General features: G+C 48.1%; 1 protein-coding gene and 1 pseudogene across 2 annotated transcripts in view; both read left to right on the plus strand.

Moving 5' to 3' along the window:
- The first annotated feature begins 6 nt into the window (after positions 1-6).
- Bnip3 (BCL2 interacting protein 3) overlaps positions 7-13,120 on the plus strand; it is a 17,779-nt gene continuing 4,665 nt past the window's right edge. The window contains exons 1-4 of one of the 2 annotated variants that reach the window (XM_023708888.1): positions 7-160; positions 373-414; positions 8,267-8,417; positions 11,053-11,137. In XM_023708888.1, coding sequence (XP_023564656.1) covers positions 115-160; positions 373-414; positions 8,267-8,417; positions 11,053-11,137 — 324 coding nt within the window. In that variant the 5' untranslated portion in view covers positions 7-114. The remainder of the gene's footprint in view (positions 161-372; positions 415-8,266; positions 8,418-11,052; positions 11,138-13,120) is intronic. The other variant, XM_004625565.3, reaches the window with a different exon arrangement.
- On the plus strand, positions 9,301-10,222 carry LOC105741298 (annotated as a pseudogene).

The raw sequence follows: 13,120 nt of genomic DNA on the forward strand, positions 1-13,120 counted from the left end.
CTCGGGGTAGAGTAGGCGGCAGGCCCGCGCGCGGCTCGCAGCTGTCTAGCGATCGTCAGCCGGGCACTGCGGTCACAGCTGGGCGCGAGCGCTCGGGCGAGTAGCCTCGGTGCCATGTCGCAGAGTGGGGTCCCCGGGCTGCAGGAGGAGAACCTGCAGGGTGAGGCCGCGGGGAGCCGGGGCAGGCCGCGGAGGGTCGCAGAGGGGAGGCGGCGGCGGCGGGGCGGGAGCGGGCGCGGCGGCGGGCTGCGGCCGAGTGCCAGAGTGTGCGTTTGGTCGCGGTGTTTGACCGACAAGCCTCGCTCTTCAGGCCGGGGGACCTCTAATTGCAACTTAAGATCTCCACGGTTGACTCTGGCCTTTCCTTCCTAGTCTGTGGTTCAGGCAGTGTTAGTTTTGACGAGCAAGATCCAGGTGGGTTGCAAGTTGAGTGTTACTTGCTTTGATTTTAATCGTTACTATTTATATCCGTTGGGACTCTAAGACTTTTTTTGGTGTGTAGCTTGGCTTGGAGCTCACTGTGTGGTTTGTGCTGGCTGCGAGTTCGTGGGCATCCTCCTGCCTCAGCCTCCGAAAGCTGGGATCATGGGCGTGTGCCACCACGCCCTTGAAGTCCTCCTGAAGGGGGTGGACGAGGCGGGGGACCTACCTGATTTAGGGCACAAGTCATTGGCTACTCACTTCTCAGCGTACTGTATGTACATAGTGGGAAGCTTCTAAACAAAAGAGGGTAGAAAGTGTGTGTATGCGTTCAGCTTTTCTAGAGGGTGATTTCAAGGCAGAGCTTTTAGGTTTGTTTCCAGGCCAAGAAAAGAGCAAGCAGAAAGACTCCCCTCCCACTACGCAGCCACCGCACACTGCATAATGCCCCTGAGCAGACAGTTTGCTGTTTGCCTAGCAGTTGCTGGTTTTGATCCACAAGACTGCTGTTTTACCGAGAGAAAATCCAGACAGGTGCAGCATCTTACTGCCTAGGTGGGAGCCCGGAGTGAGACCCACCCAGCGGGTCTGAGCCTGTGGCCCAGGCGCGACCCTGCCCTGGAGAGCCCGTCCCCTCCTAGTCTTCACCGAGAGCCGGAGTGTTGGCCAGGGGAACCTGGTGGCTGTTGACCTTTGTATTCTCTGAAGCAAGAGTTTACTAGGCAAAAATGAGCTGAAGTTCAAAACCTCCAAGACTGAATTTTAAATCTTTAAAATTAGGGGAAAAGGGCTGGTGAGATGGCTCAGTGGTCTAAAGCACCTACTTAGAACAAGCTTAGCAAAGCACAGGGACCACGGTTCAATCCCCAGCACCACATGCCAGCCAGCCCCGCCCCCCAGGCGGGCTGAGCTGGCCACACATTAAATAAATAAATATTAAAAAAAAATAAAATTAGGGAAAAAAAAAAGAAAAAAAAAAGGAATTTAGTGACCTGATTTTATTCATTACTTTAAATGACATTTCATTAGGTAGGACTTGGTTAGCCAAATACAATGGTAGAGAAAGAACGTGTATTGCAAAATTACAAATTACATATTAAAAAATCCTGTAATTTAGGGTTTTTCTTCTTAAATTCAAACATTGACAACTCCTTTGAAGTAGACAGAAGTTTTTGTCGTTCTCATAAAATGAGACCCGCGGGACGTTTATAAACAGTGCTGTAGAATCTCCACTTTTCTACTTAGCAAGTTGCTTGATTTCTGTCATCCTGTATTCACGTTTAGTTCCTTGGACGGCTTCTGAATGTTGTCTCTGGAACACACCAAACTGCTGAGTCACTGCCAACGCAGGAGTTGAGCTTTTGCTTTTTCGCTTTGCTTATTCTATTAAAAGATGGTTGCATGGTGTGGAAACTCACGTAAGGATTCTTTGCGCCATTCTCTCGGGTGTACGTGCAGCAGGGCACTTGTTCAGCATCCAGTCCAGTGTAGGAGGGGTCACTTGGGTCACGTGGGGCTTGGCAGCTGCGTAGCGAAATGTGAATCCAGCTTGGATTGGTGGCTGAGGCAGCACTTAACCCTCTCCTCTCCTCCCCTCCCCTCCCCTCCCCTGCTCTGCTGTGATTGCCCCTTGTTTACCTCTGAGTGGAGACTTGTGGAAGCCTTGGTAGCCAAACCCACAGAGGAAACAGTAAACACTTCCTCAGGGAACAGATATTTTTCCTGAAGTGTTAACAGCAAAATGGATTAGTTCTGTTGCCTTCTGCACCTGACTGGACCTAGTGAAAGCTGTTTATCAGCACTTGATTTGGGTTACTTTACTTTGATGTGTTACTACTAATAGGCAGAAAGGAGACAGGATTTTGTGCTAAGTCGCTCCCATTTGCAGGAGGGTGAAAGTGTGCCTTTTAGTTTCCCTAAAGGACCCACTGTCTTTCACTCTTGAGCATGATTTAGTACAACGATATAAGCCACGTTTAATGATTTCTTTGCACTTTCTCAGTTACTGTTTTATTTGGAACCGGTTCTGATCACACGGGTCTGTTGAAGGCAGCCCACCTTGGGCAGACTTAAGGAAGGCAAATACATTTTATTTCTTTTGGAGAGGAGTTTGTTGTGCAGTTCTGATTTTTAGCTTTTTTGGGGGTGGGGGGATACCTGGGATTGAGCTCAGGACCTTACACTTGCCAGTTAGGTGCTTAGACCACTGAGCTATCTCTTTGACTTATTTTTGTTTTTCGAGCCAAGGTCTCTGTAGTTCATACTGGCCTTGAATTTGGAATCCAGCCTTAACCTGTAGGACCACACCAGCTAACGTCAGACAGTTTTAGAGTGTGAAGGGGTTTCAGACGTTGAGATTCCGGCTCAGCCTCTACATTTTACCTGTAGTCACAGTGATATCTAAGTCTGAAAACAGCTGAGGAAAAATCAGAGTTTGTTACACCCATAATCACAACATTCAGGAGGCTCAGGAAAGAGGATTGCAGTTTGGGGCCACCCTCAGCCTGGTGAGACCCTGTCTCAAAAAGCCACCGTGAGAGGGCTAGGGCAGAAGGATCACAAGCTTGTGTCCACTCTGGGCAACTGAGTGAGAGCCTGTTTGAGGAAAAAAAAGGGCTGGAGATGCAGCTTAGTGCAAAGGCCTGGGTTCAGTCCCTAGAGCTGCCAAAACAAAACCAGTAACCTGAATCACCCACTCATTTGACTTCCTGCTCAAAATTGTCTACCAGCTAAGACTCTTATTCATTTCCTAACTAATTTTAGAAGCATTTAAATGTTAAACTTTTTCTAAGGTCACTCTGGGAGGCAGTTTCGTTGTCTGCTTTTCTTAGGCCAATAATGGAAAACCTTTTATTAGATATTTCAGTGATAGAAACAGCCGGCTGTGGTGTGTTCTCTGGGGTTAGTTCGTCGCAGCTCTACATCACCATTAGAGTTTTTTTTTACTAAATATTTGTCTGAGATTAGGAAGTCAGTGTTTTTTTTTAAAGGGGTGGGCTGGGCTTGGGGTAGTAATGAAACATAAAGTACTACAAGTGCTTTATAACTTGCCCACTGTTTTGAGTTTGTTTCTTTTGCAGGAGGTAGGGAGGCACCATGAATTGAACGCAGGGCCTTGTGCTTGCCAGGCAGGCACTGTGCCATTGGGTTATATCCCCAGCCCTTTGTTTTGCTTTGTGGTCCTGGGGATTGAACCCAAGGCCTTCGTGTTTTTGTCTGTCTTCCTTTTTTTTTTTTTTTTTGACAAGGTCTCATTATGCAGTTGAGCTCACTTAGTGGCCCAGGCTGGCGTTGATTTGCAATGATACTCCTGCATCAGCGTTCTTTCTGGGTGCTAGGATTACAGGCGTGCGCCACCACAGCTGGCAACCTTTGCAGTGAGCTGTGTCCCCAGCTTGTTCCCTGTGTTTTTGGAGGGAGGGACTGCATCATTAAGTTTTCAGGCTGATATTAAACTTGGCAACCCTCCCACCTCCGCCTCCCTGAGGTTAGCATTCCTAGAGTGTACCACCACGGGGGTTAGTGAGAAATGCACAGGTCTCAGTGCTTTTGATTTGCCCCTAAATATTTTAACCTTTGTCCCCAGTTCTTGGCACAGAGCGCCTCAACCTTTGGGATTTCTTGAGCGATACTATTTTTTTCATGGAGTGTTTTGTAAGTTCTTTTAGGACACATTTGTTTGTACTACTGAGATGACTTAGTAGGGTCCCAGGATAGATAGCCTCAGACTAGTTCACCAGAAAGAGCCGGTGGGAAAAAAAAAGAGAGAGAGAGTGAAATCCACCAAGAGAGTACCACCAGGTGAAGTAAAATAAAAAATTTACACCACTCAAAAAAAAAAAAAAAAAAGAAAAAGAAAAGAAAAAGAGCCAGTGAGTTATCCAAGATTGGAGACTTAGGCCTGCCAGGCAAAGGCAGGGGGTGGAGGGTAGGCTATTTTTAAAAAGACATAAAGATGGGCTGAGGCAGGAGGATTACCCTTGCCTTTTAGTGAGTGTGGGCCACAGAGGGAGACACTGTCTGGAACAACTAAACACGGAGAACTTTGGAGCCACAGTGCTACAGAGCACTGAGGTTGGGAGATGATCTTGGGGTTGGGAGGCAGCTGCCTTCCTGATCCCCCATTCAGTCCTTGCCCAGCGTGGTGCTCCACCTGGCTGTTCCTGAGGTATATCAGAAATGTAAGAGCTGTCTTTCCTCTCTTTGGAAGGGTTCAGGAATGAAGGGGAGTGGTTGATCTTCTTGAGATTTTCAGCTAACAAGCGGCAGCTCATTCAAGCCTCAAATGTCTTGGGTCAAGAAACGAACACTGTAGTAGATAGATGGAACCATCAGATTGAGTGTAGTTTGAGTCTCGCCTTTGCCGTTCCTTATTTGGAAAAAGAAGATGAATACATTGTCTTCTGTACCACAGTACAAAAAAAAAAAAAAAAAAAAAAAAAAAAAAAAAAAAAAAAGAAAAAAGAAGTATAAGATGGGGGTTTTGGTCCCAAGGATCGAATTTGAGACCTTGTGCTTGCCAGGCAGGTGCTGGAGAAACATCAGTGGAGTTAGCGTTTTCCTAAGTTCTGACAAATTATTGAGCCTGAGAGGCACCGGGAATCCCTGTCTTAGGTTTTGGCTGGGTAGAAATGTGGATAGCCTGGACACCCTGTTTCTGACTGTTCAGTTTAGTGGGACTGAGCCCTTTAATTTGTGAGATCTGATACCAAGTCTTGATCTTGTCAGGACTGAATTGTTAAACACCTAGTTAGTATTTGAAAATTGGTTGTTGGGCTGGGAAGAATCACATTTGGTATTGGAAACCTTTTTTGGAAAGAAGGCACCACAAGGGCTGGCCAGATAGAAAGGTCAGCAGATTAAAGCGCCTGCTTAGGCAGATGCAGGGTCCGGGGTTCAATCCCAGCGTGCTGTGCCAGCCCTCCTCCTGGGGCACGCTGACGTGGCGATTGAGACTGGGACCCCAGTACTTGGGAGGCTGAAAACAGGAGGATCGTTACATGTATGATCTGTGTAGTGAGACCCTGTAGACCCTGTACTAAATGCATAAAGAAAAGGCACCACCCTCTTGAAGCTCCGATACGTCTGCTGTCGTGAGAAATTGAGCAGTATTGCAGCTTAGTCAAATAATTTGAGCCAGACTTGATCTGAGTAGCATAGATCGAGCCTAAAAGAGTGGCACTGCCCAAAGCTGAGGGTGTGGCCCAGGAGGCCTGTGTGCCAGAGCTGGCTGGCTGGCTGTCTTCTTGCCCGCTCCAGGAGGGAGGGCTAGTGAAGACTCCTTTGAGCCTTGTGACGCTTCCCTGTCAGGCATCATCAGATGCTTGAACTCAGAATGCTGTGTGGCCTGCTGAGGCAAGCACAAGTACCTGGGTTCTATCCCCGGTACTACATGCTATGCTGGCCGAGCTGGCCAGGCATGGCATATGCCTGTAATCCCAGCACCAGGGAGGCTGAGAGGAGGATCACTATGAGTCCAGGTTGCATAGCAAGACTCTGTACCAAATACACTTAAAAAGAAAGGTGCTGTGTGCACCCTGAGGGCTCTGCACCCTCTGCTGATGGGCGGCGGAATGGCTCCAGGCTGGCCTCAGGGAGCAGTGCTGTGCGCTCTGGGGCAAGGCCAGTGCGAAGCCATGTGCAAGGCTAAGCAGGAAAGGCGCATTTAAAACTCTGTGTAATCATTTACCAGCTCACTGAGGCTGGTGACGGGTGTGCTGTAAATCCGCATCTCACTCAGGGCCTTTGACTTGCCTTTTGTGATTAAAGTGACATACGCTCTGCAGCTGGAGTCCTGCGGAGGCCCAGGCAGGCCTCTTAGGAGATGCGTCCTGTGCTAGAACGCTGCAGCCTTGCTTACCCTGCCTCCAGCGAACGTAGCTGGGTACCAGGGTGCTCCGTGTGGTACTGTATGTGCTGTATTTATTGGTTAGGGACAGAGAACAGCTCAGGGTGATTATTATTGTGCCTAGTAAAATAACAGTGACTACAAAATTAGCTTATTTGGTTTTAAAAAATGGAAACAGAATCACTGGGGTTACATACAGATGTGCACCCCGTGCCTGACTTGTATCCAGGCTTTTTTTTGTTTGTTTGTTTCCTTTGTAAGACAGGATCTCCCTATTGGCCTTGAACTTAGTTTGTAGCCCGGGCTGGCCTCAAGCTTGTAGCAGTCCTTCTGCCTCAGCCTCCAGAGTGCTGGGCTTACAGGCGTGTACCACCACACTTGCCCCCACTCCCTTTTTGTACTGGGAATTGAATTTAGGGCCTCACGTTTGTCTGCTGTGCCACTGAGCTAAGTCACCAGCCCTATCAAGGCTAATTTTTAACAATTTGCTATGGTTAAGTAAGCCTGTGAAACTGACTGGAGGAATTATCTGGGCCCAGGAGGAGTCCTGTGCATGTGTGCGTGCTTGGCTTCTGACAAAGGTAGCAGGCACTAGGAAACAGAAGAGGAAGCAGAGGCAGGCAGTCTTCAGTAAGAGGTGCATCCCATCTCAGCGTAAGAATTAAGTTTGAGATGAATTTTAAAGAATGAAAGCTACTTATGGGCTGGGGAGATAGCTCAGTGGAATAAGTGCTTGCCTGGCAAGTGCAAGGTCCTGAGTTCAATCCCTGGTACCACCAAAAAAAAAAAAAAAAAAGTACTTACATCACATTAAGAGCTCTTGTGATAACTCATAGCAAAATAGGATTTGAATTTCTAGTTCAAAAACAGAGGACACTCATGATCAGTAAACAAGAAAACGTCTTCAACCTTCTTAGAAATCAGAGAGATACAAAATACCCCTACATGCCCACAGAATGGCTTTAAATTTTTTTATTGTTTATTTTTTATTTTTGGTCTTTTTGAGACAGGGTCTTGCTATGCAGTTCAGGTTGGCCTTGAATTCACTTTGTAGCCCAGGCTGGCCTTGAATTTGCAATAATCCTCTTGCCTCAGCCTCCTGAGTGTTGAGATTACAGGTGAGTACCTTGCCCATCTCCTAACATTTTTTTGAGACCAGGTCTCCCTTTGTAGTTCAAGCTGGCCTTGAACTCACTGTGTATCCCTGGCAGATCTCATCTCATTATGATCCTCCCATCTCAGCCTCCCCCTGAGGTCTGAGTTGCTGGGATTACAGGCTACCGTGCCTGGCCAGAATGGCTAAATTTATTTTTTGAGACAGGGTCATGCTGTGTAGTTCAGCCTGGCCTTGAACTCACTGCATACCCCAGGCTCCTGATTTAGCTTTCTAAGTGCTGGGATTATAGGTGTGCACCACTGCCCAGGGAGAGGAAGGGGATAATAGAAGAAGTGAGCAGTGTCAGGTATATGTACCATCTCCCCACCATGACTGTGATCACGTAAAATTTAAACTGCTCAGCTGGGGGTGGTACATGTCCATAATCCTAGCACTCTAGAAGCTGAGGCGGGATGATCCCTTGTGGGTTGGAGGCTAGCTATAATTTTAAAGTTCATGGCCAGGCTAAACTGCATAGTGACACTCTGTCTCAAAAAATGAGAAAAGTTTAATTTCAAATAAACTTAGGCTTTTTCTATAAATGGAGTACAGGAAAGTAGTCACTGGACCTTTAATGACTGCAGATATGCAAAGGTCGGCCCTACATAAAGGAATGACAAGAGCTCCTGATACATTGTTCCTGCTTTGGGCTTGCTGCTAGACCTAGGGAGAGCGAGACACCATGACCCGCTTACCGGAAGTGGCACCGAGGCTGTCATGGTGGGCCCCAGGAGGTGGTTCATTATGTGTCTCAGTTTGTACTGCTTGGAAACCAAAGAGTTACAACTGAATTCCAAAGTAGGTCGAGAATTCCAGCCCTGCCTTTTCTTGATCTCTGTCAGGCTCCTGGGTAGAGCTGCACTTCAGCAATAACGGGAATGGGAGCAGTGTTCCAGCCTCAGTTTCTATTTATAATGGTGACATGGAAAAAATACTGCTGGATGCCCAGCATGAATCTGGACGGAGCAGCTCCAAGAGTTCCCACTGTGACAGGTAGGTTTAAGTAAGTATGTGCATTGTAGTGCTGGTGACCCAAGTGAAAAGACAGTGACGGGTGTGCATGCCTTTTGGGGACAGGCTTCAGAAGGAACCTTGCTATGTGCTGGGAGGAGATGGTCTGGGGCTTGGTCTGCAGGGACCCTGCTCAAGCGGTCTGCTAGTTCTGAAGGTGACCCTTAAGTCTAGGAAAATCACTCCTGTGGTGCCGTGGGCTTGTCAGAGAGCTGCAGGTTCCTGGTAGCAGAAGGTAGGAGTGAGTCCAAGCAGTCAGTGATCCAAGGTCAGGTCTTCTCAGGCTGTTAGAGACCGTGTGGCCAGGGGGCGAGGGAGCCCGCTGCTCGCTGCCAGCTCTGGCCTCTTCTCCAGAGGGCCCTGGCTGGCTGCTTTTGTGCTTATTGAAAAGATGAAAGCGCTGCTGCACCCCGGTCTGTTGCTGGGTGGAAGGGAAGACGTGGATGCTGGCCAGAACCCTCCTACCTGTCCTTTTTATTTTACTGGTACATTTTAGACATACGTAATGATCACATTGGTCGGAGGGGACTTGTACCTGCGTGTGATGTATCTTTCTTCTTCTGATTCCCCTCTCCTTCCTTCAACCTCTTTCTTTCCATTGCTTTTTGTTGTTGTTGTCTCTTCAGCCTACCCTGCTTGTTCCCCTTCTCATTTGAACATTTTCTTCCAATTTTCCAATAATGTGTTAATACATTTTGGTCTTTCTCTAGTGGAGAAACCAAAAGTATAATCAGTGCCATATTTACTTGTCCAGCTTATTTCACTTGAAGAATATGGTCTCAAGGCGCATCCACTTAGCTAGAGCTGTCTGAGCTTCCCCTTCTTTGTGTCAGGTAGTACTTTGTTGTAAAAGAAATCTTCGGGCATGTACCGGGCCAGCTGTGGGGCCGAGGCAGAGGAGAGGCGTGCTGCTGCAGGGAGCAGTGGGGCCGGGAGTGGGTGCCGGCCCAGCCTAGCCTAGCCGATCCAGAGCAGCGGCAAAGGCGGAGCTGCGAGCAGAAACCACGCCGGTGTTCGGGAAGCTGTTCGGGGCTGGTGGGGGTAAGGCCGGCAAGGGCGGCCCGACCCCCCAGGAGGCCATCCAGCGACTGTGGGACACACGGAGGAGATGCTAAGCAAAAAACAAGAGTTCCTGGAGAAGACGATTGAGCAAGAATTGACGGCCGCCAAGAAGTGTGGCACCAAAACCAAGCGCGCGGCCCTCCAGGCACTGCAGCGCAAGAAGAGGTATGAGAAGCAGCTGGCGCAGATTGATGGCACACTGTCCTCCACTGCGTTCCAGCGGGGGGCCCTGGAGAACGCCAACACCAACGCCGAGGTGCTCAAGAACATGGGCTACGCTGCTAAGGCCATGAAGGCCGCACACGACAACATGGACATCAGTAACGTTGATGAGATAATGCAGGATGTTGCTGACCAGCAAGAACTTGCAGAGGAGATTTCCACAGCTATTTCCAAACCTGTAGGTTTTGGAGAAGAGTTTGATGAGGATGAGCTCATGGCAGAATTGGAAGCACTAGAACAGGAGGAGCTTGGAGCCGGGGAGATGGCTCAGTGGAATAAGCGCTTCCCTGGCAAGTTCAAGGACTTGAGTTCAATCCTTGGTTCTGCCAAAAAAAAAAAAAAGAACAGGAGGAGCTCGACAAGAATTTGCTGGAGATCAGCGGTCCCGAAACAGTTCCTGTACCAAATGTCCCTCAACAGCCCTACCATCCAAACCCACCGAGAAGAAGGAGGAGGGAGACAAAGACATGCAGGAGTTGGGGAACTGGGCTGGAGCCATGTGATTGGCCCAGAGCAGCTGGGCCCAGACAGACTCTGAGGACTGTGCAGCAGCGGGCGGGCGTGTGTGTGTGTGTGTGTGTGTGTGTGTGTGTGTGCGCGTGTGGGCAGGCGGGCAGGGCAGTGCAGGCCAGGCCACTGCACTCCAATCCCACTCCAAAGCAGTGGCCGCGTCGCTGCTCACCTCGCATTGCATGGCCTGTGCCTGGCGGGGCAGGCGGGGGGAGGTGTCTGCTGTTTGTAATGTCAATTTCTGTAAAATAAATTGTATTTGCAAATCAAAAAAAAAATCTTCACCCACTCATCAGTTGATGGGCATTTTGACTACTTCTAAGATTGAGCTGTTATAGACGGCTACTGTAAACCTGGGTTTGTGTGTATCACTGTGGTGCGATAGTTTTAATTTTGGGGGGAAGCTACCAAGAAGCGAGATAGCTGGGGGGAATGGGACCTAGTTTTAGTTTTTGAGGAATTCCCACACTGATTTCCACAGTGATTGGCTCAGTCCATCCTGTCCTTAACGAAGGAGCTGCCCTTGCTTTTAGAGTCAGTCAGTCTCTCTCTCTCTCTCTCTCTCTCTCTCTCTCTCTCGTCTTTTGTTAGGCAGTCTAGAAAAATGAGGCATGAGGTTTTTTTTTTTTTTTTGTTTTTGTTTTTTTGGGTGTGTGTGTGGGGGGGAGACATGTACCTGGATTAGCAGGATTAGAACTCAGGACCTTGCCCTTGCCAGGGAAGCGTTGTGCCGCTGAGCTGTATCGCTGGCTCGAGTTTTGTTTCTAATGACAGAATGTTAACAGCGTTCTGTTTTTTCTGTTCTCTTCACATCATTGTCAAGCCCCCCTCGCTCACAAACGCCGCAAGATATTAACAGAGCTTCTGAAACGGATACGCATAGCATTGGAGAGAAGAACAGCTCTCAGGTAAGCTGGGGGAAGATGAACAACTGTAAACATTTGAGGCATCTTGGTACGGGGAACTGTTTCAAATGTAATGAAGTAGTTTAGGCTGGGTGCATTGGTGCATGTCTGATCCCAACATTCAGGCAGGGGGCTGAGGCAGGAGGATCATCGTGAGTTATCAGGCAGGCTGGGCTACATAGTAAGTTCAAGACCTGCGTGAACTACATGCCAAGACCCTATTTAAGAAAAAGGGGGGGGGGGCTGGTGAGATGGCTCAGTGGTCTAAAGCACCTACTTAGAACAAGCTTAGCAAAGCACAGGGACCGCGGTTCAATCCCCCAGCACCACATGCCAGCCAGCCCTGCCTCCTGGTGGGCTGAGCTGACCACACACACACAAATAAAAAAAATTTAAAAAAAAAAAGTGATTTAGGTGACTCTTGCCACAGTGACAGCAACAACAACAACAACAACAAAAAGCTGGGCATCATGGTGCACGTCTGCAATCCTAGTTCTTGAAGCCAGCCTGGACTATGTAACGCAAGGACAGTTTGAACCGCAGAGCACGGCTATTGATTGGGTAGTGAAAGGGTTGCGCATCTCTACAGAGCCCGGCAGAGCCCGGCAGAGCCCGACCCACTGTGGTTATGGTTCTAGGCATCTTCCTCATCGGATGTACCCCAGGCCTTTTCCAGGACCCAGTGCCAGCTGACGCTTGGGAAGATGAGCATTAGGAGCCCATGGCCTAGAAATGTGCATATGAGATCATTTTTCTAGCATTAACAGATGTCCTACATATCAGACACATAGCATTGTTGTGGCACCACAAAACTTAAAGGGCATAAATCTATGAGGAAAAGAACAGCTGGAGTTATTGACTTAGTTTACTGTAATTCTGCATTCTTTTCCTATATGGGGTTTTCAGGTAGTGATCCATAACATCGTCAGTTACATCTAGTAATGTTATACTCCATTGTGCCTATGAGGTTCCCAGTAAATGTTCTCTTGCATAATTAATAATAGCAAGGGCATAAATTGTTGAAGTTTCCTCTTGTAATTCTAGAGCTGTCTTAGGACGCAGGGACTTAGTTCATGTTAGTCCTGCCTCGCCTGCCGTTTCCTCATGGCCTCTACCACTGAGGGGCCGAGTATCTTCTGCTTCCTCAGGCATTCTAAGAACAGCTCTCTGGCCCCCACTAGGACTCCAAAGGCTTCTCAGAGCTCAGTAGGGATTTTGGTAGCCATGGGAATTCTGCGCTGTGTAAGCTGCTGTAGATACTTGGGGTTCATGTCTTCTTTTGGTCTTTTTGAGGCAGAGTCTTACTGTGCAATTCAGGCTGGCCTTCAACTCAGTTTGGAGCCCAGGCTGGCCTCAAGCTTGCATCGATCCTCCTGCTTTAGCCTCCCAAGTGCTGGGATTATAGGCATGCACCACCAAGCCCAGTTCATGTGTATTTTTGTACCTAGATATTTGTTGAGTGTTGTTTGTTTAGAACTGGGAATGAATTGAACTCAGAGCCTTGTATCTAACTTTCCCCATTTTATTTAATTTTGGGGCCAGCTCAGCCCACCCTGGGGGTGGACCTGGTACTGGCGGGGATCGACTGCGGTCCCTGTGCTTACCTGTGTTTGCCTAACCAGGCATGTTAGACTGCTGAGCTATCTCACCTGGCCCATTCTTTCCAATTTTAAAAGAAATTATAGCTCAGGTACAGATTTTGAAAATATAAAAAAGCAGAGAAAAACACCTATAATCCTATATTTTAAAAAATCCTTATCTGGCATTTTTACGTAATTTTTAAAATATAGCTAACATTATGGTTACATGTAAATTTCTTTTTCTCCTGCCAAAATGGACAGTATCTCTTAAAGGCATTGTATAATATTTTCTTTTTTTTGCGGAACTGCGGATTGAACTCAGGCCCTTGTGCTTGCCAGGGAAGCACTTATTCCACTGAGCCATCTCCCTGGCCCCTATAATATTTTCTTAACTACACTTGTTGTA

The sequence above is a fragment of the Octodon degus genome, unplaced genomic scaffold, assembly GCF_000260255.1.
Source record: "Octodon degus isolate 3935 unplaced genomic scaffold, OctDeg1.0 scaffold00010, whole genome shotgun sequence".
Taxonomy (NCBI): domain Eukaryota; kingdom Metazoa; phylum Chordata; class Mammalia; order Rodentia; family Octodontidae; genus Octodon; species Octodon degus.